Here is a 26,701-nt window from a genome sequence, read left to right on the forward strand (position 1 = left end):
GGGGACGTCTCCCACGGCCCTGCGGGGCACACTAAGTGTTGGTTTAACGCCCGTGGGCGGCCTCCGGCCCGGACGAGTCCCGGGCACGGCTTTGGGCTCCGCCTTCCTGCGGGCAGGAGAGCCCCGCTCCTTATGCCAGGGCATCGCTGCTTCCGTGAGATGGCAGGACAAGCAGCAGGGGGCCTGCCCCTGGAGGGTGGAGCGGACTCTCCCGACTCCGGGGGTCCTGGCAAGGTTCCGGAAATTCCCTCCCCTTTCCCCTCCCCCCCCCCCCCCCAGCTCCCGCGCTCCGGGCCCCGCCTCCGGGGCGGGGGCGGGCCGCGTTTCCATGGGAACGAGGAGAGCGTCGCGCCTCCGCCAATCACAGGGCGGCCCCGCTCCGCGGGCCGGTTTGAAATCCTTGCGCAGAACCAACGGTTTCAGTGGAGCCCCCGGGCGTCGGATCCGGAGCGTCTGGTGTCGGAGTGGGCTGGGGAGCGCGGCCTGAGGCGCTTTGGGGTCGCGCTTTGGGGTCGGCTCATTCTCGGGGACGGAGTGTGAGCCGGGTCGGGCTCCTGCTGGAAGCAGCCGCCATGAGGAGAAGGTGAGCGCGGCGCTGGGCTCGGGGCCGAGGCCGATGGAGCCCCAGACCGGCCGCGGCTGCCGCTCGGGAGTCCGGGCCTGGCTTGGACCTCGCCCCGGGCTGGAGGGATGGGGGAGGACTGGGGAAGGGTCCTTTATTTACCCTGAGCTTCTCGAGGACCCTCTTTGGCTTCCTTTGTATTTCCCGGCGGTTAGCTTAGCTCCTGGCACACAGTAGGCGCTTAAAAACTGCTTGTAACTTGGGGGGTTGCGCCTGATCCGACCCCACCCTGTAGATTCCCGAAGGCGCTGCCACGTAAGCGGCTTCCCTGCCCCGCTTTGGGGCGCTGGGGCGTTGCCCCCGAGGACCCCCCCCAGACCTGCTCCCCGTGAAACGCTCGGAGGGGCTGCTTGTCAGCCCCGCTTTTGTGGGTGGAGACACGCCCCTCGGGAAAAGGGGGGAAATTCCGGGAACTTGAGCGCTTTTCCCTGCCCAGGTGAGGTAACCCTTACTGTTTCCCCTGGCGGGCTCGGGGAGTGGAGTTTGAATACCAAGCGATACTTTGTGTCTGTTCTCCGAAGACCTTGAGCAGCCCGAGACCTCCCAGCCCTTCAGCGCGGTGCCAGGCCCACGCGTTGGGAAGCCTGCCCAGCTTCACTTATGCCGTGGTGTTCACTTTTTGGCATAGTCAGATAAGGGATTGCCTACTGCCAGCCTTCTAAGGTGTGGCGTCTTGTATATGCCAGCGGGGCAGGCCCCACTTTACATTTACTTTTCAAGCCCCCCTCAAAATGTTGCGTGTTATGGGGAGTCTCTTGCCCTGACCCCCAGCCTGAATTAGTTGAAGCTGAGACTTAGCATAACTTGAAATGAGGTTTTGTGTCTTGCATCCTTAAAGTGTAGGCTCGTTAGAGCTCAGCCAGGCTACCATGAGGTCAACTAAGGTCAGTAGTTCAATCCTTAAAGTTTAACTCTGTCCGGTCAGGCATCTTGCAAGTATCCATGGGCAAACGAGGTCCAGGCAAAGAGAGGCAAAGCTGCTAACTACTAGAAATAGCAATTCAGTGCCTTTCGCTGTTGCTTGTAGTTAAAATAATTTTACATCTGAATGAAAGCTTAGCTATAAAAAGCTGTTTTTCGTGGTTAGCGTTGGATTTGGATACTTCAAGCTGCTATGTTAGGATGAATCTACAGTTTATAGATTGTCCAAACTCTGCCTCTTTTGCTTTAACCATATGGTTAGTATCAAAAAGTGAACACAGAGGGGGAGGGCATAAAAATCTACTATACATTTAAAAGGTCATTTTAAAGACTGAAACCAGTGTATAGGGTGATAGAAAATTTGGGTGTTATCTAGATTCTGGTATAGTGGAGATAGTACTGGGTTAGGAGTTTGAAAGGCAAAGAGACGTTCACATTTCATCTCTGACACTTTCTAATTGTGTGACCCTGGGCAAAGAAATCAGTTAACCTGTCAGCCTCTGGTAACAATCTTTATCATCTAAGGAGGGGTCTCATACATGGATTTCCTTAACTGATGGCTCACAGATTTCTAGAACTCAGTTATCCAGGGGTAACCAAGAGCTTGATGTACCAGAAGAAGCAGAAAGATTGATCACCTAAATGCTGATGTTGATGATACATTACTGAAATAGGGCACAGTGATCTCAGGGTTTTATTATCTAGTGTGCATCTCCCAAGTCAACAATTAATAGGTGGTGATGTACCTACCAAACATGACTGATCACTCAGATGAGTTAAAGCTTGACTTGCAGGGAGGGGAATGTGACAACCTCCCGTGATCATTTCTAGGCCTGTGATTTATACTTGAGATTGTAAAAAGGACCAAAAATCTAACACTTGAGTTTCTCAGATATTATTACTGTGAATATCTAGTTTTTTCAGGAAAATACTGTAGGCAGTATGATGGAACTGCATAAATACTGCCAGTGATTATCTGTGCAAACTAATCTCTCTATGCTTCTCAGTTCTCTCATTTGTATAATTGAGGATTGGTAGTAAAAGTCCTCTAGCTGTTTCTAGTTACGATTAGTCAGTATTTTAATTTAGTTTTATTTGTGGGGTTCTTATTGCAATGTGTAGGTAGACATAGGGACTGGACCTGGGATCTCATCAGTCTATGGAAATCCATGGTGAGGAACCCCCTTCTACCAATACCCACCAGCATCTTTTCTGCAGCTTCTAACCTTAGGGCCCTGATGTAACACGACTTGAGCAGTCACGTGGTATGATTAGCCTGGAACTTGAACCTGAGCCTTCCTGGTGTCGAAGCCATCACTCTGTATTTTGGTGCCACACTACCTCTCCAGTATGTACTGGAGTTATATCCATTCTAATACTTAGAGTATTTATAATTTCATTGTTGTAAGTACTCATGGAACTACAGATTTAGAGGCATAAGGGACTTGAGAAGTCCTTTAACCCAAGCTTTTCATGGAGATGAGGTAACTGAGGCCCAATGAGGTTAAATGATTTCCTCTAAAGGTCACATTAGGTAGTAGCAGAGCCAGGATTCTGTCCTCCGTCCTGTGAACTGCAGTGACTGATGTAGATTACAGCCCCTCTATAACTTAGTAAAGGTCCTTGAGAGCTGCCATGGCTGCCAAAAGCTCACTCTGTGGCCAGTCTCATGACAAGCCTTTTCACATCCATCTAGGCTGGTCTTCAGATATCAGATCTACATATCAATCAGTGGTCCAGTTTAAAGCAATATACAATTGAAAATGCAGGAAAGTTTATATTTGCCAAGTTTTGATAGTGGATTAATGTTCTTTTTCTTGGTTGCTACTGCTGATTTCTGTTAACATTCTCTACCCCTGCTTTGGGGTTCCTAGGGTTTCCACCAAGTTAGTGAGGTATGGTGGAAATAGTGCTAGATTTAACGAGGAGGTGCAGATTCAAATCCTGATTCTGATACCTACTAGCTTTATGACCCTAAGTCAAGTCATCTAATCTCTTGATTCATCTGTAAAATGTTGATAATACTATTTGCATTCTCTATCCCGCAAAGTTGTAGGGAAAGCAATTTGTAAGCCTTAAAGCTCTGTATAAATGTAAGTTGTACTACTCAAAAGCCCCATCAGAGAGAGTATGGAGGCCGCCATGTATCCTTAAAGGATATTCCAAGTGCGGTGTAAACTCTGGTAGATGCTAGGCACTTAGAAAAACTTGGAATAGAGGCCTAGGGACTGGTGTTACCTAAGAACTAGTCTAGCTGAGATAAGAGGCTCCTCACCAGAAGGCACCATCAGGAGATATGTTTGAGCCATACCAACTTCATTAATCTTATCCATGACCTCTCTTCAGGTCTGATGACGGAAGGGCAAAAAGGAGAGACAAGCAAGAATGACTCCAAAAGACACTTCAGAGAAAAATGAAAAGCCTTTAGTGACTGACTGGATAATGTAGGGAAGAGAGAGGAGAATGAAAAACCACACTATTTACAACCTTGGTGGTAACACTTAGAGAAACAGGAAAGGGCACTTGTTCAGGGATTGTCCCTCTGTTTCATCAGCATTTTGTCATCTTTTTTTTTTCTTCTCAGCCTTTTCAGTTTTCTCCCCATTATATGCCACAATATAAGTCTAAAACTAAATTTAATTGCTTTTTTACTAGGTGGCCTTCAAAGAAAGGCATCTTACTAGAGTAGGAAACCTTCGATGAGGAATTGGGAGGCCTGAGTTAGATTTCTTCCATTAATTAGCGTTGCTTTTGAGCTCATACTGAACAAGTCTGTCCAGTTTAATAATTTATAAAGGAGAGGTTAGAGTAGCTAAACCATGTGCCTTCTGGCTCTAGGTTCTCTAATTCTAATATGTTTGTCCATTCCTCTAGTGGGGTCAGTAGCCTTTAACAGAAAAATGACTCACATGTGCTTTATTTTTCACCAATTTCATTTGGGTCTGTGTTAGATAAGGTCCTAGAGAACAGGAATTATAACTTTTTTTATGACCTTAAGACGGTGTCCTTAAGACAAGTTCCATGAATTGTCTTTTTTTCCCCCCAAATGAGAGTTTTATAATTTGACAAATTAAATACCATCCCAGTCTTAAAGGAGCTTACATGCAACTAGTTAGTAATTTGAGTATGTTTCTGATTGAACTCTTATATCCCAATATAGAAAAGCTATTTTTTCTGACCTATCAAATGTACATGAATTTATTTGATAATACTAATAAGTAATAAAGGGCCCTGGGTACAAGTTCTGCCTTTGATTATTACCTTTGTGACCTTGGGCAAATCACTTACCCCCTTTTGGCCTCCATTTTTTCATGGGTAAAATGAGGACTCTTTTCAGCTCTAGTTATGTGATCCCATGCCAACCACTGTGCTAGGAGCTCGTGATACAAAGATAATGAAGACATGGTTCCCAACCTCGTTAAGCTTCTGAGCGATGCTACCCATTGTTTGCCTTCTATAGATAGATGTACTGATAGACTAACTCAGTGGGCTGTCAGTCTGACAAGAAATCACAGTTTGGAAATGAACACTGTTCATCCTTGTGTATTTTTCATATGGATTAATAGGCCAATCAGTGCATTAGAATTGGAATGTGCTTGGGTCTATCATTCCCTTCCTCCTCCTAGTGGTAGAGTATGTGACTCAGTTAACACAGTGCTTTGCATTGTATTTATGAGATGAGTTTGTTTTCTGTTATGTGAAATTGTGATGCCTGTAGAATAGCCAAGTGGAAATGGCCAGTAGTAGAAGTTGGAAATTTGGGAAGAAAGCCATGAGTAACGAAGAAATAGAGGTAGAAATCATAGGTTATTTTTTCATGACTTTTGGCTGTAAGAAAGGAGAGAGATAGGACAGTAACAAGGTCAAAGAAAGACCTTTTTAAACAGGAGGAAGACCTGAGTCTTTTTGTGAGGAGAAGGGAAAGACTCAATAAAGGAGAATAGGAAACTCTGATAGGGGAGATGACTGATAGGCAGGTTGGTGGAGGATGCAGCAAGGGGATTCAAGGAGGCAGATGGGAAGGGTAGCTTTGGCAAGAAGGGTTGTTAGCTAAAGGCTGATACTATAAACAAATTAGGGGAGCAAGGAATGGTGTATTTGTCAGATTTATGGAGAAATGGGGAAATTTATGACCAAACAAGAGATAGAGAACATTATGAAATGCAAAATGGATAATTTGGTTTTGCACAAACAAAGCCAATGCAACCAAGATTAGGAGGGAAGCAGAAAACTGGGAAAAAGAACTTTTATAACTAGTGTCTATGATAAAGGCCTCATTTCTAAAATATATAGAGAACTGGGTCAAATTTACAAGAATGCAAGTCATTTCCCAATTGATTAATGGCCAAAGGATATGAACAGGCAGTTTTCAGAGGAAGAAATTAAAGCCATCTATAGTCATATGAAAACATTCTCTAATTCACTATTGGTTAGAGAGATGCAAATCAAAACAACTCTGAGGTACCATATCACACCTATCAGATCGGCAAACATGACAGAACAGGAAGATGATAAATGTTGGAGAAGATGTGGGAGAGTTGGAACATTAATTCATTGTTGGAGCTATGAGATGATCCAACTATTTTGGAGAGCAATTTGGAACTATGCCCAAAGGGCTACAAAAATGTGCATACCCTTTGACCCAGCAATAGCGCTTCTAGGACTGTATCCTAAAGAGATCATAGAAATGGGAAAGGGTCCCACATGTACAGAAATATTTATAAGCAGCTTTTTTTGTGGTGGCCAAGAACCTTGAAATCAAGGGGATGCCCATCAATTGGGGAATGGCTGAATAAATTATGATCTATGAGTGTAATGGAATACTATTGTGCTATAAGAAATGATGAGCAGGAAGACTTCAGAGAGGCCTGGACTGATGCTGAATGAAATGAGCAGAACTGGGAGAACATTGTACACAGTAACAGCCAGAGTGTGTGATGACTGACTGATAGACTTAGCTCCTCTCAGCGATGTAAGGGTCTAAGACAGCTCCAAAAGATTCATAATGGAAGATGCTGTCCACATCCAGAAAAGGAACTATGGAGTCTGAATGCAGATTGAAGCATATTATTTGCTCTCTTTCTCTTTTTTTTTTTCTGGTGGTTTTTTCCCATTGGTTTTAATTCTTCATGACTAATGTGAAAATAGGCATAATATGAATGTATATATAGAACCTCTATCAGATTGCATGCTATCTTGGGGTGGGGAGAGGGAGGGAGAGGGAGAAAATTTAGACCTCAAAATCTTATGGAAGTGCATGTTGAAAACTAAAAATAAATACATTTAAAAGGTAGTTACGTCTTACCCTGAGAGAGGGAAGGATAAGATATGTGAAGACACTGCTGAGTTTGGGGAAGCTCAGACTGGTCTTCTCTTTTCTTGGGGCTCTTGGCCACCAGTCAGATGTCTTGGATAGTATTACAGAGGGGAGAAATCTGATTTTTAGCTTAATTGTCTGGATTGATGTGACCTTGCTGTTCTGGTATTTTATTGATTCCTCTCTTATTTCAGTCTAGTAGAAAGATCAGATTTGAAATTGGAATTCTAGAATTCCATTTCTCTGTCTGCCAGATAATAACTATCTGTATGATCTTGGGCATTTCACATAATCTCTTCTGGGCCTTTGTGTCTCCATCTGTAAATTGGGAATAATAATATTTGTATTGCCTTCCCTACAGTATTATTATGAGATAATTTAAAGAACTACGTATATGTTGTTAATGGTTATTATATGTGTCTAATACAAAAATATTAAAACTTAATATGTTAATATGTGTCTAGTCTTAGAATTCATCACATTTATGTTTTCCTTCAGTGATGTGCTGGCCGAGGAATCGGTGGTTTGTCTCCAAAAAGCTCTGAACCATCTTCGAGAAATCTGGGAATTGATAGGAATTCCAGAGGACCAGAGGTTGCAGAGGACTGAGGTTGTCAAGAATCATATAAAGGTGAGAGACTTTGGTTTTCATTTGTGATCTTGGTGTGTGATGGGCATTTGACGTTGCCTGTAGGAGAGATTTTTGCCCGCGACATACAGGTTTTGTGATCATGAGGTCTGCGTGTTTGGTGTATGAGAGATCTCCTCACCACCTTTTCCTTTCCTGTTAACACCCATAATTGTTCTGTGGACGATTCTTTTGCTTTAGGGTCTATTGGACTTGATGATCGCAGAAGAAGAGAGTCTAAAGGAGAGACTCTTAAAAAGTATCAACTTTTGTCGAAAAGAACTTGACACTCTGTGCAGGGAATTAAGCCTGGAATCCTTTAAAGTAAGTTTTGTGTACATCCTCTCTAGACATCTAGTTGTCAGAAGCCAGGCCTCAGCACTGAGAACTGCATGGGGTGCCAAATCAGAATATAAACTTAGGTCACTAAACATTGGAACAAGGATGTTTCCTGGGAAGAGAAGGGCCGTAGAATCCAAGAGCAAAACAGGAAGGCTGATGTTGAAGCTGTGAAGTACTAGCATATGCTGCCTTTTTTCTGTAGAAAGGGCTAACCAAGAGATCGTTCCCCATTGAATATGGTACATAGCCAAGGTCTAGGTAGGAGGCATATTGTTGGAAGTTAAAGGCTTACACTTTTTCAATGAGATACTAAATTAAGATGTGATTCTATGATAAATACGATAAAATCTAGATAACATGTTTTATCATACACACATACCCCACCCAGTAGAATGGTGAACTGCTCAAGGGGAAGGGATGTTTTTATATGTTTGGAGCAGGTACTGGATAGAGAAAATTGCTTATTAGCAGGATACCATCAGAAGGTTCCTGATGTGCTAGATGGGCCATCCTGTATCGAATAACCACGTACAGGTTCCCACTCATTTTGCTTAAAACTGAAAGAACTGGAGATGTTGCAGACATTCTGTAATACTCGAATACTGTAATATATCAACTTTTCTAGTTCTTCTTGTGCTTCATCCTTTCTCCTGTTGCTGAGTAAGGCTTGCTCACAGATTAAGGCATTGCCTCTTCTGCTGGCCTCAGTTAGGTAACTTCACCATCCCTCTAACTTAATAGTGGTCTTTGAAGCTTGCTGTGTTTGACAAGTTCTAAACCCTACAGCCAACCTTGTGATGAGAATCTTCGAATTTAGCAAAGCTGGCCCTCAACCAGCAGACATACACTGTTTGTTCACAAAACCCCCATCCTTGCTTGATTTTAAATAAGGTCATTGTAGGCCTTACAGCTTTGATACACCCTTGTTTGATGCAGGAGAAGGAAGAGAGCACCATCTTGCAGCTAGAAAAAGATTTGCGCACTCAAGTGGAAATGATGCTCAAGAAAAAGAAGGAGAGAATGCAAGAACTGAAATTGCTGCAAGAAAGAGATCAAGACTTATGTGAGATCCTTTGTACGACACCCTATAGTATCAGCAGTGGTTCAGTCCCTAGCTTGAAGGAGCTGGACCAGTTTAGGGAGCACCTGCAAGCTCTGGCTGAAACCAAGGTACCGTTGTGTGTCTCTGCCTCTGTTGTCTGTCTGGTTAGCTCACTCTCAGGCACCGTGATCACCACCTTGCTTTTTCATAGGCAAGTAGGCGGGAGGAGTTTATCAACACAAAGAAGCAAATCATACTCTGTATGGAAGAACTAGATCACACCCCAGACACAAGCTTTGAAAGAGACGTGGTATGTGAGGATGAAGATGCTTTCTGCCTGTCATTGGAGAACATAGCTGCACTACAGACACTTCTCCGACAGGTAAGCAAGGTCCTTTGTGGATTATGTTTGGTTTAAACAAATCACACAATCCTCCCCACCCCAATCCTAGTAGAATCCTCCACAATTCACTGTCCTGGAAAATAAGTGAAACAATAAAGGAGATTGTAATGTGTACCTTACACTTAGTTTTTGTTCTTGCTAAGAAAAGTTGTGTTTATAATGATTAAATTTGTGCCAGTATTATTCAAGATTTTTGATCTGGCTTTTGGTGCCATTTAAAGTTTGTCTTCATTTACATAGTTATAGTGATTATATATCTATGTCCGTATCTGTCTATTTATGTCTGTATCTGTCTCTCTAGAGAGAGAAACTGATAATTTCGGGGTTTTTTTCCTCTGTATTGCTTCATCCACATATCCCCAAAATTCTTTGGATTCTTTATATTTGTTAATTCCTTATCTTCATAATCAAAATGTGTTCAGTCAGTTCTCAATGGGTTTTTGTTTTATTTTTTTCTTTCTTTATTTTCCCCCTACACAAATAGCTGGGAATATTTTGGAGCAGACAGTTCTTATTGTCATTAATCTCTGAGGAACATGTAGACATTGGTCCAATAGAGCCCTAGGCCAAAGGGTAGAACAATTTTATGACTTGGCTTTTATGATTCCAAATTGCTTTCTGTAATGGCTGGACCAATTTACAGCTCTACCAGCCTCAGTGATTCAGCAGCATGCTTATTTTCCTTTGTCCATCAACACTGAATTTTTCCATTTTTATCAATTTGATGGATATGAGATGGTATCTTAGCATTGTTAATTTATATCAAGTTGCTTTCTGCTTTAGTATATAACTTAGTGCTGGAGAAGTGTGTAGTTAGGGCTTTAAAACTTTTATTTTCAGAATCAGGATTCTCATCTCTGACTTGGGAGGTCCTTGGTACTTGTAAACTTCAGAAAACTGGCTGTCCCTTTTTTTTCTTTTCCTGTTTTAAGAAAAGTAAGCAAGCTAAGGAAATATGTAGGCAGTGAAGTAGGAAAAAGTTAATAGCTAAACAAAGCTGTCGGTGACATTTATATTCTAGCTGTTAAAAAATTGACTAAAATACGCAAATATGGAATTGAGAGTTGGAGTAGAAGATTACTTGTTATTTATTACTTGGCAAGCAGTTTCTCTTTGGGAAGCTGTAAGACTTGGGTGACCTTGCTTTGTATAATTCTTGGCTTTTTCTGCTTTAGCTGGAATTACAGAAAGCTCAGAATGAAGCTGTGTGTGATGGTCTACGATCTCGAATCAGAGAACTCTGGGACAGATTACAAACAGCCCCTGAGGAGAGAGAGGCCCTAGCCATGTTCATGACTGGATCAAAGGCCAAGATAAGGAAGGCGGTAAGAAAACCTCATGGGAGAAAGAGGGAACTGACACCCTTTTAAAAGTGATGTACTGAGAGTTTCTAACTGATGTGTCAGGGCTCGATAGAAAGGACTGTGTGAGCTGCTTTTTCAGGGAATAGTGGCAGTCATCCCAAGTGTTGTTTCAGTGTATGTGCACGTGTTCACCATAGGTTTTCAGACCCTTGTACCTCACATTTAAGTTTCATAGAACATAAGTATATCTCCATGGTTGCTGATTTGAATTATACTCCCAGAATATAAAAACTCAACTACTGTGAAAGCTATTCTAGACACATCTATAATTCTTTATCACCACTTGCAAGATTTAGGGAACCTCCTTGCCTTTCCTATTGAAAATCATAATAGTTGATTGCTTTGAATGCTAGCCTGACCTTCCATTCTTGTTGTCCTCCCTGCTGACTGTTACTCATACTGCCTTGTGCTTGATGAGATACCCCTCAGGGAGCTGACAGTCGGTCAGGCCCATTACTGCTTGTGTCCAAGAACGCTTTGTGAGGTCTTGTCTCTTCTGCTCTCAACTGAGGTCCTGAGTACGTTGCTGACTGCCCAGGGACAGCTCTGCAGTGAGTGGGGAAGTGGTTCTATTGCTCTGCAGATTAAGAAGTTCAGCATTTTCTGGTGTTTCTTCCTTTTGCAGCTGCAGTCAGAAGTAGATCGACTGGAGGAACTAAAGATTCAAAATATGAAGAAAGTGATTGAAGCAATCCGGGTGGAGCTAGCTCTGTATTGGGAAAAGTGCTTCTATAGCCAGGAGCAGAGACAAGGCTTTGCCCCCTATTTTGATGGTTAGTATGGGGCACATAATTTTATGCATAAGCATGAGAAACTTGGGTGTTCAGTATTTTTACAAACCAAACCTAGCCGCAAAAAGCATTAATCTTTTTTTAAAAATTCTTTGATATCTTTTGACGCTTCCTAAGTTTCCCCTTCTCTCTGTCCCAGAGAGTCATCCTATATAACAACTTTTTGAAGAAAAAGAAGAGAAGAAAATCTACAAAACTGCTTTAGTACATCAAAAAAACATGCAATGTTCCATACCCATAGACGAGTCCACCAACATGTCTACAAAGTAGTATGGGGAAATGTCAAGAATTTTTTAAAAATAATTTTTTATTGGGGTAGGAAGGTGGTACAGTGGATAGAGCACTGACCCTGAGTTCAAATCCAGCCTCAGATACTCACTAGCTATGTGACCTTGGACAAATCACTTAACCTTGATTGCCTCCAAAAAAATTCAGATGAATCAAAAATAAGTTTTTATTTTGATATACTTTGTTTTTTTTACAGTGTTCTCTTGTAAGAGAGCCATCCCATTTAACAAATAGTATTTTTTAAAGGGTTTCAAGAATATTAATTCTTAAAGACACAAGTAGATTCAGGAGAATTTAAATAATATGTAGTATCTGCCCTTATGGAATTTATAGTCTAGTAGGAAGGATGTGACAGATCTACAAATAACGTTTTATATGTGTGTGTGTGTGTGTGTGTGTGTGTGTGTGTGTATGTATGTATATATATGTTTGTATTCATGTTCGTGTGTGTATGTATAAGTAAAAGGTGTTTTGTGAGTTCTGAGGTGGGGTAAAGCTCCCCTATTTTATCTCTCAAAAAAGGTTTTTCTGGGAAAAGTGACATTTTATTGGACTTTTAAGAAATGATCAAGGTTTCACTAATAGAGGGAGTTTCTAGGAAATTCTAGGTATAGGGAATGAGCCAGGGCACTACTCTGGAATTTGTCTGGAACAGAGAAAGTAGAAAGATGAGTAGGTCTAGCTTTTAAATGCAGGCCAAGGAGAATACACTCCTAAGTGGTAGGTGATGGTTGCTGTGAAGAGTTTGGAGCAGAGTAGTGATATAATGCTCAAATCTGGCTCCCACTTACCTTTGCAGTTACTTCTGCCTCTTTCGCTCCAGGCAGCTGCTCAGATCAGCTTTTCCTCTATCTGACCTTCCATCATCTCTGCCTTCGCAGAGGGTATTTGCTGAGTGTGTCATGTCCTACCTCCTCATCTCCCTTCTTTAGGGCCTCTACCTTCCTAGAAAGCATAGATCAGGTGTCACCTTAGTGCTGGCTCCCTGAAATGGCTTCATGTTTACTTCTTTGTTTGTACTCTGCCTCTGCGCCCACCCCCCCAACCCCCCCCAAAAACCCCACCTCAAAACAAATAGCTTGGTATTGGGTTGTTTTGGTTTTGTTTGTCTTTTTTTTTTTTTTTTTGGTCCCCATGTTCCAGTGTTACACTACACTACACAATTTTGTAATTGGGGGGAAGGGTGGAAAGTGAGGTAGGTCCTGAATTTATTGTTTCATTCATTTTGGGGAGCTTCATGGACTGCAAAACCCCTTTACTGGCACAATATTTCAGCCACGTAGTCTCAGAGAATTGCCTGGATTATGTGACTTGCCCAGGATTATATGGCCAGTACATGTCTGCAGTAGGGCTTGTGAGCCCAGGTCTTCTTGCCTCTGAATCTGGGTCTTTATGCCATGCTACATCTCATAGTAGTAGATCATATTCCTTGCACATGGTAGATGCTTGATAAACATTCATTGAATTATTGAACCTGTTTGGAGGCTGTCATGGTCCAGATAGTTTAAGAGTGAGGATTTTTACTAAGGTGATAGCAAAAGTAATAAGAAAAGAGAACAGCTGACAGGTGTGCACAGGGAGCTCTGACAGGTCTGTTTAACTAAATATCAACGGTGAGAACCTGTTAACTCTTAAAGTCTCCAATGTGGGAGATGGAGTGAACGGTGGCACCACTAACAGAAGTGGTGAAGCCAAAGGAAGGAGCAGGCTTTGGAGAAGAAAGGACACTCAGATGTGGATGCGTTGACTTGGAGCTATTAGTTGAACATTCAGGTGTAGATGCCCGGTTGGCCATTGAAGCTGTAGGTCGAGGCCTCAGAAGTTGGAGCTGAAGATTTGAGAGCTGTGTATGCTGAAGCCATAGACTTGAAGGGGAAGACTGAAGGAGCTCGCAAAGAAAATGACTATTTAAAAAGGAAAGAGAAGAACCTAAAGCAGAGAAGAGAGAATTCCAAAAGAGAATATGGCCAACGGCAGATGTCAAGGAAGATGAGGCCTGAATAAGAGAAGGATGGATTCAGTTGAGGGGTGAGAAGCAGAAGCTAGGTTGGCGGGAGCTGAAAGGAGGAGGGATGGTGATGGTATATCCCTGAGTGAACAAAGTTTCCCTGTGAAGCAGAAAAGGAAAGCCCATAGAAGGTCCTTTTAGGATTACAGAGACCTTGGTGTGTTTGTAGGGCAATACCAAAGAAATGGTGAAGGAACAATTAAAGGTGCATGAGAGAGAAGGAATGGCGATCCTAAAGGAGGTGTAGGAGTCGTTGGCATCAAGGCTGACATGAGAAGGATTACCTGTAACAAGGAGCAAGTATATCTCTTCCGAGATGGAGGAGAGATGACGTCAGATGATCTGAATCTCCTCAGTGAGATGGAAGGCCACGTCGTCTTCTGGGAAGGGACAAAGTAGAGGAGATGGTTAAGATTAGTTTCTATGGGGAGTGAGAAAGGGAATCAGCCACATTTGCTAACTGTTCAGTATTTTTTTGTATTGATCAGTTCTTTTTTTTACATTAATACATAAGCATTTTCATAACATAGTACAGTAAAAAAGATTATACATGAGACTGCAAAGCTACTGAGCACAACTTGCAATTCTTTTAAATATACCACAAAATGACCATATAAATTTCTGTGTGCATAAAATTATGCTTCACATCTACCTATTTCTTTCTCTGGATGTAGAGAGTGTCTTTCTTCATATGTCCTGTATAGTTAATTTGGGTGTTTGTAATAGTTGTTTGTAAAACAGCATCACTGTTACTGTATAGAATGTTCTCTTGGCTCTATATATTCACTCCTCATTGTTGGGTGCACGTCTTCCCATGTTTTTCTAAGGTCATTGAGTTTATCATTTCTTATAGCACAGCAGTAGTCCATCACTATCATATACCACAACTTGTTCAGCTTTGCTACCACAAAGAGAGCTGCTATAAACATTTTAGAATGTATAGGTTCTTTTCCTCTTTCCTTAATTATCTTTGGAAATAGACCTAATACTGGTGTTTTTCGGTCAGAGTATAGGCAGTTTAATAACTCTTTGCATAGAATTCCATATTGCTCTCCAAAAGGTCGGATCAGTTCACAGTCCCACCAGCAATGAATTAGTGCCCCAATTTTTCCACATCCCTCTCCAATGCAATCACTCAGTATAAAATGGTATTTTTCTCTAATCAGTGATGTAGAGTGTTTTTTTTCATGTAAATTGTTTCGATTTCTTCTTAGAAAACTGCCTGTTCAGATCTTTTGACCACTTATCAATCGGGGAATGACTCATACTCTTATAGATTTGACAAAGTTCTTTGTATATTTTTGATATGAGACCTTTATCTGATAAACTGTCTAAAAGATTTAAGTTTTCTGCTTTCCTTCTGATCTTGGCTACATTTATTTGTACAAAAACTTTTTAATATAATGTAATCCAAATTATCCATTGCATTCTAACTTTGCATTCTATCTCTTGTTCATAAATTCTATGCGTATCCATAAGAATGATAAGTAATATGTTCCATGTTCTTCTCATTTTCTTGTAAAATCTATTAAGTATTATATTCAATTAATTATAAGGCTGGAGGAAATAATCCCATTAATTTGTTCCCTTGTGACATACCGGGCTTGGCATTCCACTTTTTTTTTCTGGGTAGTAACTATCAATCAGGAAGACTGTACAGGCCTCTGAGGAAATAGTCAGTTTTCAATGTCTCTCAATCTCCTGGTTTCCTTCACCACTGCTTGGAGACATGCCCAAGATTCCCATCCTTTAAAAACAAAATGAAATGACCAGCCCCTCCAGATTTCTTCTCCCTCCCTAACCCATGCTCACTGCTTCTTTAAGCTTCTAGCTTATATACCCCTCAAAGATTTGTAGTCTGACTTCCGTCCTTGTCACTTACGAGGTCACTGCTCTTTCCAAAGTTGCTGCCAACCTCTTATTTGGCAGGTATGATGGTCTTTTTTTGACCCCCTCAGCTGAATTTAACATCATTGTCTACCCTGTCCTTCTGGATACTCTCTGAGTGATCATGGTGTTACCCACTCCTGGTTCTCTTCCTAGCTGTCTGATTACTCGGTCTCCTTTGCTCTCTCAACTTCCATTCCATTGGGGAACTTGTGTTCCCCAACTGTGGATTTTCCTCAAGGCTTTGTCCTGGGCCTCCATCAGCTCCCATAGGTACAACTATTATTTCCATGCAAGTGATTCCCCAGTCCATAGATATCTAGCCCCAGGCTCTCTTAAACTTAAACAGTCCTACTTTACCACCTCCCTGTTGGACATTTTAGACTATGTGCCAAAGAACAACTCATCTTTCCTTCCCCATCTTCTTTATTTCTGTCAGAAGCACCACTATTCTCCACTTCTCCCAGGTTTGCCATCTGGGGGCATTATTCTTTCTTGCCAGCTAAGCTGACCTCTTTCTTCACACGTTATACTCTGTCTCTTTGTGTTTGCATTTGACTCTTCCCTATGCCTGAAGTGACTGTCTTACCTCTACCTCTTAAAGTGCCCCCTAATTCCTTTAAGACATAGCTAAAGCACCTCCTTTTACATGAAGTATTTTTTGCTCCTTCCCAGCTTCTGGTGCCTGCCCTACCTCCAGCCAACTGCTTGGTGTTTAGTTTGTGTTTACTCTGATACTTGTAGCTCCATATATCTTTCCTCTGATAGATTGGCATTTTTGTGCATTTGAATCCCCAGTACACAATAACGTGTGCCTGGAATGAAATAAGCCCTTAGTCAGTGTTTATTGATTAATTCAAAGTGAGGAATAAAGGCCATTGGATTTGATTAGAGAGATTGTTTTTAGTAGATGCCAACAAGTTAAGGAATAGGCTTTATTCATTATGGGATGATTGGAAAGGTACCAGTTGTTTTCAAAAGGATGACTCTAGTGTAATGCTATTAAAATGGTAAAGAAAAAGATGCCACTTGCTTCCTTTGGATCCTTTCTTCTTTGCAGAGGATTACACAGAGACACTGCTTCAGCTCCATGATGCGGAACTTGTGGAATTGAAGCATTACTATGAGACTCACAAAGAACTGTTTGAAGGTGTTCAGAAGTGGGAAGACAGCTGGAAGCTTTTCTTAGAATTTGAGGTAATTTTCTTGATTTGTGGAGGGAGGGAAATTGAAGTTTTCTGAATGTGTCATACGCTTTTCTGAACACAGCTGAATATCCCCTTTTCCCTTGGGGCACACTAGGCTTCTGAATCTGGCCTGGCTATGAGGCCTTCTGCCACCCACCGCTTCTTGTTGCCTTCTCATACACCCTCAGGAATCTCCACTTGAATTGGGAGTACTTTTAATTTCTCACATCATAGCTCTAATATGGAGAAAGAACCCCATTGGTCCTTCATCTCCCATCTCCTGAAGAATACAGTTTTGTAAGATTAAAGGACTTCCAAGAAATAGCTTCTTGCTGTGCTGGCATTTATTAGCTGATCATGAGTTCTAATTAAAGTCTTTTATCTTTAGAGGAAAGCTTCAGATCCAAGCCGATTTACAAATAGAGGTGGAAATCTCCTGAAAGAAGAGAAGCAAAGAGCCAAGCTCCAAAAAACTCTTCCTAAGGTAGGTATTGCTTCTTGGGTCTCCCAGTGAAAATTTCAGGGCACGTTCCTCATTCCAGAAAACTGGCCACTTGAGATTTTTTTGGTACAAGAACTAATTCACTAAATGCAAATGCCTTTGAGTAGGTAGAGACCTTGCAGAATATTGACAGTGGTTTTTTTTTAATGGTTGAATTGATAAATCCTAACCGAACCCTGTTCAGCCTCATGGAAAACTTGTGATGTTTGCCCTTTTTGAGCTTTGTTCCTCTGGAACTGACTAGTTCCAAGTATGCAGATTAAAGTTACCAAATAACTTTTCTACCTCCAGAGAGAGTGCTCTGTAGTTATTTCCCTACTTGCCTAGAAGCAGTCCCAACCTAGACTGATTTGCTTGATGGAGGCCAACTTGAGAGAGCTTGAGGCTTCCTAGGTCACCATGCACCACCCAAACAGGAACCTTGGAGGACTAGAAGGCTATGGGTCGTGTTCACCCTAAGATGCTGTGAATTAATCCCTGTTTGTGGTCTGGCTCCTGGACATCCTAGACTATAAGCTGAAAGGGAACATTGGAGATCACCTTGTCTGACCCCCTCCTGTGACAGATGAGGAAACTGAGGCCTCGAGAAGTTAAACGTCTCCCCTGGGCTACATGATAAAGGGTGGAACTGCCTTGGGAGGGCCTGCGCAGGCACATTGCCTCCCTTTCATTCTCTCCCTCTGTTTCCCTGGGACAGAAGTAGAAGACCAGAGTCACTGGGGTCTTAATTATGGGAAAGGGGTTGGATAGTAATTACAGTGTCATCTGTGGTCCAGCTGGAAGAAGAGTTGAAGACAAGGATTGAACTGTGGGAGCAGGAGCACTCAAAGGCCTTCGAGGTGAATGGGCAGAAGTTCATGGAGTATGTGATGGAGCAGTGGGAGATGCATCGTTTGGAGAAGGAGAAAGCCAAGCAGGAGAGAGTAAGTCTGAATGAAGAAAGGGAGGAGGATATAGCTGTTTGGGGTGAGGTGGCTGCCGTTGTTTTCCATCTTTGTGGATGCTCGCAGGGCTGCTCCTTGTGGAGACCTGGGATCTCTACCAACTTGTGACCTGTCTCCCTGCCTCCCTCTTGCCTGCCCCCCGTGGTGGGGCGGTGGTGGCTGACCGTTTGCTTTTGTGACTCTTGCAGCAGCTCAAGAAGACCCAGCAAACAGAAACAGAGATGCTCTATGGCAGTACACCCAGGACACCCAGCAAGAGGCGAGTGCTGGGCCCCAACACTCCAGGCAAAGTCCGCAAGGTAAAGTGAGGCTGCTTTCTGGAGGAGCTGGGGATAAGGCTGTGGTGGGGGTAGATTTCAGTGATAACTTTCCTTGGCAGAGTCACCTTGAAAGGTGAACTATTTTCCCAGATTTGTATCAAAATTGTTCTCCCTCACTTCTTAGTCATAACTTGAAAGTTACACTAACTCCAGCTGAGCATTAGGCCTTGTAGAACTTCATCCATCCCTGAGTCATGTTCCCCTCATTGGCCATGGCAGGTGCCTCATCAGGCATGGCTGTCTTTGTTTGGCTTCTTCTTTCCCTTGCCTGCTCTTGTGTAGAGAGGAGACTGATTTCCAGAGATGTTTGAGGGTGTTAACACATTGCTGCCCTAGACCATGCCACTAATTTCCCTGCTCTTCCCCTTCAGCTTAATTCCACCACAGCCACTCCCAATAGCACCATCCGCTCTGTCTTCGGTGGGACTGTCTACCACTCCCCAGTGCCCCGCCTTCCACCTGCTGGAGGCAAGGTCAGTTTGTTTGATGCACATTCACTATTAACACATTAACCAATTCACCCACCTGATTCCATGTTATTCAAGTTGTCGCAACAGTGGCTCCTGCCAGTGATCCCAGAGCAATTAATTTAATTGTTCAATCTGGATCATGAAACTGATAAACGTCTAGTTAGGCTGAACTAAGCCATCACAACAATATTCGGTGGTCATCACAGAAAGATGGGGATGTGACTGGGTTAGGGGAAGGTGATGGTCTGCACTGATTGTGGGGGCCCAGCTTTCAGGTAGCACCTCATTGGGTCATTGGTGGGAACAGAGACTGCTTCCATGTTCTTGGAGTGGTGTGCAGCTTGGGGTCCTTTCCATTTCCAGCTTAGTTTTCAAGGGGGGAAGGTGTACTTGGCAAAAACATTTGCTGAATGCTCTGCAATGCACATTTCAGATGTGAGCATGTTCAGTAAAACATTTAGCTCTCCCATTCTGAATAAATACCACAGCTTTTCCAGAACATACCAGCACTAGCATTCTGCTCCATTGGTTCTCAAAGGCTTAGGCTAGAGTTGGCCTGCACAGCATCTTACAGCCTGCCAGAGTAGCCCATAGGCGTATTTTACATTCTCTACATTTTTTAAGGGCCCCCTAAAATCCTTTGGCAAGCCACAAGCAGCCCTCAATGCTGTAGCCCAGCAGGCTTGGGCTAGAGGAATACAAGGTCTGGCAGATGCTACCAAACTGGAAAAGCTTCTGGTTGGGCTCCATGACTGTCTGTATCTGTCATCTCCAGGCCAGCCTGACCAGATCCCAGCTGTGTCATCGCTAGGTTGTGCATTTTTTGCTAACTCTCAAAAGGACATCCAATAAATTATAGAGGGGCTGCAATCTGTATCAGTGGAAGGGAGGACCTACACCAATGAAATAGATTCTTGAAGCATTTTAAGTACAAAAACACAGTATCTAGAACACATGACCATCCTCTTGAACTTTTTTTGGTGACTTTAGACATTTTAACGTTAATGGTCTGTGTTGAAGGATGACTTACCTTTTTTTTTTTTTTTTAATTTCCTTCTCTTCTTCTGCTTACTTTGGCCAGCCATCCAAGACTCCCAGCCGTTTGGGACAGAGGACAGCCCCTCTGGGCAGACAGGGACACAACAAAGAGAACATCGAGTTGAGTGGCAGCATCCTGACTGGTGGGTGTCCCTACTCGGCCCCTCTCCAGCGTAACCTCACCGTTAATTCTGTTGCCAGCACCTATTCTGAGTTTGCGGTAATTTTCCTTTTCTAAAATCTACCAATCCCTGGGGAGCACACAGTCAGGGTGGAATGGGGATAATCCTGGGGGAGCACAAGATATTAGATAGGACAGGGTCTTCTTTGGAGGCTAAGAAATCTTTCTTGCTTTGGTGGGAAGTCCTGTGCAGGAGGGAAGTTGACTGTGATGATTGGACATCTAAATTGAATCCTTCTGTCTAAGACAAACTATTCCTTACTTGTAGAAGGAAATTCCCCTAAACACTCTCATTCATGCAATGACCACCTTAGTGTTCTCTTGGTGGAGTTCTTGGTAACTGTCTCAATTCTTTATTCTGTAGAAGGACCCTTCCCTCTTTGACTGCTCATCTGTTGGGTCTCAGGTCTGTATGTCCCAGCATGTCCCTTCTTCCTTCAAACCTGCCTAATATCAGCTTCATCACCCTCTAGGAAAAGCTTTGTACTAACCAGTGGGCTCAGCCACATCTACCAAAGAATCCTTTGGCAAGGGGGAACAGGAAAGCCTACTGAATAGACTTATTAATGTGGGAATTCTCAAATATTGAATCATCTCATTATGAAAACTTGCTGTGACTTGCAGACAGCTCCATCTAAAGCCAGGCAGGTTTCTTAAAATGGCGGTTTTCTGACTTGGAAAGCTTCACCCACCCGCCCTGGTTTGAGCAAATGTCATAAGAGAACGAGATGACTTAATTACTGTTCGGGGAGTGAAGGGATGGAACCCTGACTGTGTGCTTCCAGCGTTTAGTTCCTTTGGGCCTGTGTGCTGATTATTTCATGGAGTATATGCCTCACTAACCCCCTGTCATACTGGACTGCTTCATTCCTGTTTACTCTAAGCTAGCTAATGCTCACATCCCTGCTTTCCCGGTTTCTCCTGCATGAAGCGGCTTGAATATCTGGGACATTGAAGGGCCAAGCTTTTCCAGAAAGAATAGCACTGCATGCTGATCAAAGCACTACACCACCTGGAGAGCCCTGTGTCTTGGTTTGATATTCTTATCCCTGTTTAACACTTAACAATGGCCATTAACACCTTAAATCTAACAGTGGGCTATGCATGTAAAGCACCTTGGACATGTTGGTTTGACATCATTTCGGCCGTTATTAATATTATTATTATTCCTTCAGTCCCTTCCTGTTCAGATATAAGGCTACTCAGGCCCCAGTGGAGTCTGGGAGGGACTACATGGTGTTGTCATTCAATGGCTCACGTAGACTTCCTGCCTACCATCCTAGTTTAGGAATTTGGTCACAGATCTGCATCATGATGCTTCAGTTATTGAAATGTGGGTTGGTTTGTTGGTTTTTTCAGCAGGATCGTGTTCTATGGGTAGTAGCTCTGTTTACAAAAGGGTGAGCATTTCAGCAGTGATCTGACAATTGAGGAATTGTGAAGGGTCACCCCCCTGTTCTCTCAGTCTAGTCTAGACCAGACTTATTTTATTTAAGTTTAATCCCTACAGTCCCCAGTGTTTCTATACCTGGTTTCCTGGAAGGATGCTTAGGATCCTGTGCCGTGGCTTTGTCTTCCCTGCTCTAGTTCTGCCTCTTTCAATCTAACATCCATTAACATCCTCCTATAATCTGTCCTTTACATTTTCATATACCATGTGCTCCAGCATGAGATCAAATCATCAGCAGGTCACAGGGCTTCCAGCCCCAGGGATTGGTAGATATGCTTGGCCCATGGTCTGTAGAGGGAGCCAAGGGCCGGTCCTTCCATCCTTTTTGCTTCCCTGGGCACTAGCTCTTCACCTCTGAGCCCAAAAGTTCTGTGGACATTTTGGCATTTCTGTTTCACAGAACAGGTCTCTCTCCCAGCCCAACTTGACTTGGGGGATGTGTATGTGCACCTGAGCATTTCCTGTAACTAACTGCACAAATCCTGACTCATGTCCTTAACAACTTTTGGTGGGACCGATGACTAGAATCTGATGCCATGTCCACTTCAAGGCAACATCATCCCCTCTGCTTGCCATTTTGAGAAGCTTATCTGTTTCCTGCTACTGGGACTTTCCAGAGCTGCTGTGCTGGAAGGGAGGGGAAAAGTAGAGTCCCTTATTGAACTGACAGCTTCTTGAGCTTCCCCCTCAGCCTCCCCCACCTCAGCTTTCCTGACTTCTTTTCTCTTCCAACAGCGAGAACTTTCAAAGGCTTCCAGATCTGATGTCCCTTCTCGAATCCTCAATTCTACAAATATCCAGTCCTGAGAAGGCCCTCAGCATCCTTCCCACTTGTGGCTTCCCTGTGCCAACACTGGATGTAAAGACACTGGGGTGGCTTGTGTATATATCTATATATATATGTATCTTTTATTTCAGGCTTATTCTCAATTAAGGAGACGTTTAAACCAATGACTAGCTCCAACGTTCAGGGACTGATAAAAGGTTACAGCCATAGTGCACAGGCCTTTTAGAGATCCAATTGTTCCTAAGGACTTAATCAGTAATCCTTCCTCATTAATGCTAAATAAAGTAAACCTAGTTTTAATGTAAATAATAAAGTGTAAATTTTAATGTTCTAAAAGACCTTTAGTTTTTACCGTTTCTTGACTCACTCAAATGTATTTAACAGTGTCATTTTTGTTCTGTGATGGAATAGAAGGTGGCTGGTTGAATCCCTCCCTTGTATAGGTTGTAACTTTTTATAGTGTAATTTTGACTCAGACTAATAATTAAAGCTTTTTCAGTTTGTGAATTTTCAATGAACTAACCCCTTATTTTAGTTTTGTTCTTTCTCCTCAGAAGGGATGTCCCCTTAGATGTCACTTAGGATGGCCTACTCTCCATACGGTACATAGTCTGATTCTTTATTTGAAAGTACCTGCCAAGAAACTGACCAGGAAGATTAGGCTAAATCCCTGCAAGGAAGAGAACTTGCCCCATGTCTCCCATCTCCTCTATTTATGTTGTCTTAGTGATGCTGGTTAGCTCTCTCCTCTCCCAGAGTTAAGCCTCTGAGCTTTGTGTGTCTTTGTGTACCCCTCCACTCGGCTCTCGTTCTTGTTTGAGTCCAGTGTCTTACCACCTTACTCTTGGCAGTAAGACTGAGGTTGAGGGGTAGTTACAAAATTGGTTACTGGTTTTGAAGAGTAAAATTCTGGAATTTTCTATTTCTAGTGCTAAGGAGCTGCTTTGGTTACTGTTAGCAACACTGAAGAATCATGCTTGTGTACTTTATCACTCTGGCTCTCCCAAAGCACTATTATTCTAACTGGGTCTCTTTGTATGCCTGAGCACATGCTGCTATGTTTATCACAATAAATGGTTCTCAAGAGTTTGTGTGTGAATTTATTCTGTGTATCTAGTCACTTATCAGCAGACCTTTTTAGGGAAGGGCTCACACAACTGTTCTCCAAGCCTTCTCCTCTATCCGTGCAAATATAACGTGTGCATAAGATGCTAGGCTTATAGCTAAAAAGAACCATACTGCTTCCTGATGAAAGAAAATGGAATATATATAAAACAAATTGTGATTTATTTACATTACAAAAATTAATGGGTTTTTTCCTCTAGAAATGCTATAAATTGGGATACTATCAAAGATGTTTATGTGGACTTTGCAAAGACAGACTGTTCTCCCACATGCAGTGAAGCAGCTATCCCCTCCGTCAGTATGAGGAGAAACAGAAGTAATAGAGTAGTGGGAAGGAGCTCCTTTATGGTTCAGCGGGACCCTGGTGGCCCACCTGGTATTTAAAAGAAATCATTCCTAAATATGTTTGAGGATGACAAGTCCCACGCTTTCTGACTTTCCACATCTTTTTCTAGTCTTGGCAAAAATATACATTAAGCCTTTAAAAAATGGTCTATTAGGTTGGGGGAATTATAACATGAAAGTAAAACATTTCAATAAAATAAGATGAAACGTCTCTCAAGTAGCAAGAGTCAAGCTTTTTGTCCTTTTGGAGAGAGTGTCTCACCCCATAAACATATCTGTACTTCCCAAGTCTAAGTAAATATTAAGAGTTTAATTCCTTATCTAGAACCTAGAAAGTCTTCACCTTGAATTTAATATTCATTTAGGATGAAAATGGATCCTACTGATGTGTAACAAGTAAATTCTCATTTGACTATAAAATAAGAATGGGGGTAATGGTTTGAGTTTTGGTTTTTTTTCAGGTCTTCCCCCTTGCCCTAATTTACTTGGTTTTCCCATGAATACTTTCTACAAACCCTTTCCCATCATTTCAAAAACATAACCAAAACATCTTAATTTCTTCCCATACATCTGATGTTCTTCCTGCACAGAGCTCCCTCTCAGGTCTCATTCCTGGTAAGTACCCCTGGTGATGACTGCTGTAAGTGGAGAGGGGTGCATCACCAGAGGCTTAGGTTATGAATCTCTTTTGGCTAAAGTAGAGCAGAACCCCTGAAACTATTTAAGGTATGGGCAGGTTGTATAGAACTGTAGCAGCTTTTCAGTGCTAAAGTTAAAACGTATACATATCTGTCATCAGCATTTCAAAACTGCCAAAGGTAGAAGGTAACTATAGGAGACCTGAATTATTTCACCTGAAAGTTTGTTTTCAGTTTTTAACGAAGCCAATTTTAGAGCTGGGCTAGAGGTAACTCAGAACTAGGCATGCCCCACACTAACCTGTTGGTTTCTTTCCTTGCTAATAATCTCCAATACCAATACAGATATAAACAGGCCAGAGTTTTCCACCTTTCCCCTTAATTTGTTTTCTGTACCTCTAAAAAGACATAGGAACAATTGACTCAGATTCTTCAGCTATACAATGGGACTGTGTCCAGTTGGCTAGATGGTCAAGGCTTCCCTTCCACAGCATACACGTAAGTGTTCCATGGGCCACAAACCACAGCTTCCACGTGGAGAAGATGGTCTGTGAAATAGTCCACCCGTTGGGGCTGATCCAAACTGGCTGTATTCTTGTGACCAAGTTGTCCATATTTACCTGGAGTAAATATAAAAACATGTCTTCCATTCCCTTTCACTAACTTCACAGACCTGTTACTTCTGGGGAAATGACTTCTCCCACCCCCAGTTCCTTAACAGGAGACACTTATTCGAGTTACCCCTGACAACCAACCCTGAAGTACCACTGGTAACTGAGAAATCAAAAAACCCACTACTCCAGTGGTTAGAAGTACTTGAAAACACTTGGGAAAAGCCAAAGGGTTCTAAGTGCCACTCCTGAACGGATCCTCTCTCTAACCTTCCTCTAATGCCCCTCCAAGACAGACAAAACACGGAAGTGCCTGCTGACTCTGAGGTTCTCACCTTTTGTCTGACATTTTCCTTAGTGCTCCTGGGGACTATGCAGTCTTCAGAGCCAGAGAACTTAGCGATGGACCTCCTAGATCCACCTCCCTAGTAACAAACACTGGTCTTTGACCCTTCACCTTTTCCAATGCTTCTTCCCCTGGCTTTCCTGCAGGTAAGGTTACTTACCCCAGCCCCAAGTGTAGAGTTCACCATCTCCTACAATTGAAACAACAAAAGTGATAAGATCACCACAAACAGTGTAAAGGCATTGAACAAGAGTTTAACACCCTCTGAAGAACCTGAGAATCATGTACATGGACAAGACATCAAGAAGCTATGGGCTAGGTGAGTTCTCACTGGCCGACTGCGAACAGACCAAGCCTGGGTGCAGAGCCGGGTTGGTGCTTTGTTTGCTTTGGTGGAAAATTGCCTGGACAGGGGGTTCAGTCCCATAAGAGGACTTTACTCTTACAGGCAGCCACTAATCAGCATGTGTTTATTTTCTTTCACTGTTTACTATGCCAGCGTGGGGCTGATGAAGCTGGCTAGTATCACAGTCAGCAATTACCCCCCAGGCCCAACCTCACTTACGTGTCACCACAGCTGTGTGTCGGGATCCACAGCTGGCTGTGCTGACCTCTGAGCCACTGGGAAGATCCAGTAATGCAGGGAAAGGCTGAATTGATATGAACTGAGCAGAATCTCCGTCCCCATCCTTGGCTGGCATCTTTGCTTCAGGACTGCACGAATAGAGCCCAGAAGCTCAGGGACAAACAAGAATCCTCAGTTTACTGAGTAGATCAATGGCAAAAGCTGGCCTAGTTTCTGCCATGGACTCATCAAGGGGCTGTGAAAATTGTGTTGTGCTGAGCAAATGGCTATAACGACAGGCATCTTGGGGGACCAGAATTAAAGGAACAAGGGAGAGGGGCCAAAAAAAAAAAATGTGACCTCTCACCATCTGCCACTGTCTTCTCTCTTTCTGCTATGGCTCTGGAAGGCAGTGCAAGCTGCCCAGATTCATTCCAGCCCCAGACGTAGAGATCACCAGTCTCTGGAAAAAACCAAAAAGCTCTTTAGAGCTAGCATTTTTATAGAAAGTAAATGGAACTGTGTATACCTTCTCAGCAGGGGGTGGGTGGGCTCCAGCTGCAATCAGCTGGTCAATCA

At 42.8% G+C, this 26,701-nt stretch overlaps 2 protein-coding genes and 1 long non-coding RNA gene across 8 annotated transcripts in view; 1 reads left to right on the forward strand and 2 right to left on the reverse strand.

Moving 5' to 3' along the window:
* On the forward strand, window positions 1–23,578 carry PRC1 (protein regulator of cytokinesis 1). 5 transcript variants are annotated; one of them, XM_072618631.1, is made up of 15 exons: window positions 1–583; window positions 7,359–7,491; window positions 7,690–7,812; window positions 8,767–9,000; window positions 9,084–9,254; window positions 10,451–10,600; window positions 11,265–11,412; window positions 16,674–16,810; window positions 17,189–17,284; window positions 18,079–18,225; window positions 18,435–18,545; window positions 18,938–19,039; window positions 20,118–20,294; window positions 20,620–20,661; window positions 22,441–23,578. In XM_072618631.1, the coding sequence occupies exons 1-15, from the start codon at window positions 573–575 to the stop codon at window positions 22,510–22,512; spliced, it is 1,854 nt and encodes a 617-aa protein (XP_072474732.1). In that variant the 5' UTR covers window positions 1–572; the 3' UTR covers window positions 22,513–23,578. The 5 variants fall into 5 exon arrangements, with proteins under 5 accessions (XP_072474732.1, XP_072474738.1, XP_072474759.1 ...); XM_072618637.1 differs by lacking the exon at window positions 20,620–20,661; XM_072618658.1 differs by lacking the exon at window positions 20,620–20,661 and having other exon boundaries at window positions 20,118–20,217.
* LOC140510236 (uncharacterized) lies at window positions 10,089–14,108 on the reverse strand. The gene is made up of 4 exons (XR_011969161.1): window positions 14,011–14,108; window positions 12,510–12,663; window positions 10,999–11,294; window positions 10,089–10,197 (listed from the first exon to the last, which is right to left on the reverse strand). It is a non-coding gene; the product is annotated as an uncharacterized lncRNA (long non-coding RNA).
* Window positions 20,067–26,701, reverse strand: part of RCCD1 (RCC1 domain containing 1) — an 11,496-nt gene continuing 4,861 nt past the window's right edge. Inside the window, exons 4-8 of one of the 2 annotated variants that reach the window (XR_011969153.1) lie at window positions 26,490–26,585; window positions 26,123–26,293; window positions 25,718–25,747; window positions 24,997–25,220; window positions 20,067–20,159 (exon numbers count right to left, since the gene is read on the reverse strand). Coding sequence is in view for 1 of the 2 variants with exons in the window: in XM_072618669.1 (XP_072474770.1) it covers window positions 25,072–25,220; window positions 25,718–25,747; window positions 26,123–26,293; window positions 26,490–26,585 (446 nt within the window). In the remaining variant the exon portion in view is untranslated. Of the gene's footprint in view, window positions 20,160–23,762; window positions 25,221–25,717; window positions 25,748–26,122; window positions 26,294–26,489; window positions 26,586–26,701 lie in introns of those variants that run through there. The other variant, XM_072618669.1, reaches the window with a different exon arrangement.

This window comes from Notamacropus eugenii, chromosome 1 (genome assembly GCF_028372415.1).
Source record: "Notamacropus eugenii isolate mMacEug1 chromosome 1, mMacEug1.pri_v2, whole genome shotgun sequence".
Lineage (NCBI taxonomy): Eukaryota > Metazoa > Chordata > Mammalia > Diprotodontia > Macropodidae > Notamacropus > Notamacropus eugenii.

Excerpts from the sequence above, each read along its gene's own strand:
- PRC1 (XM_072618631.1), top strand. Across the intron at positions 7,813-8,766 it reads TAAGCCTGGAATCCTTTAAA|GAGAAGGAAGAGAGCACCAT; the intron begins GTAAGTTTTGTG and ends TGTTTGATGCAG. Across the intron at positions 20,662-22,440 it reads GCTCATCTGTTGGGTCTCAG|CGAGAACTTTCAAAGGCTTC; the intron begins GTCTGTATGTCC and ends CTCTTCCAACAG.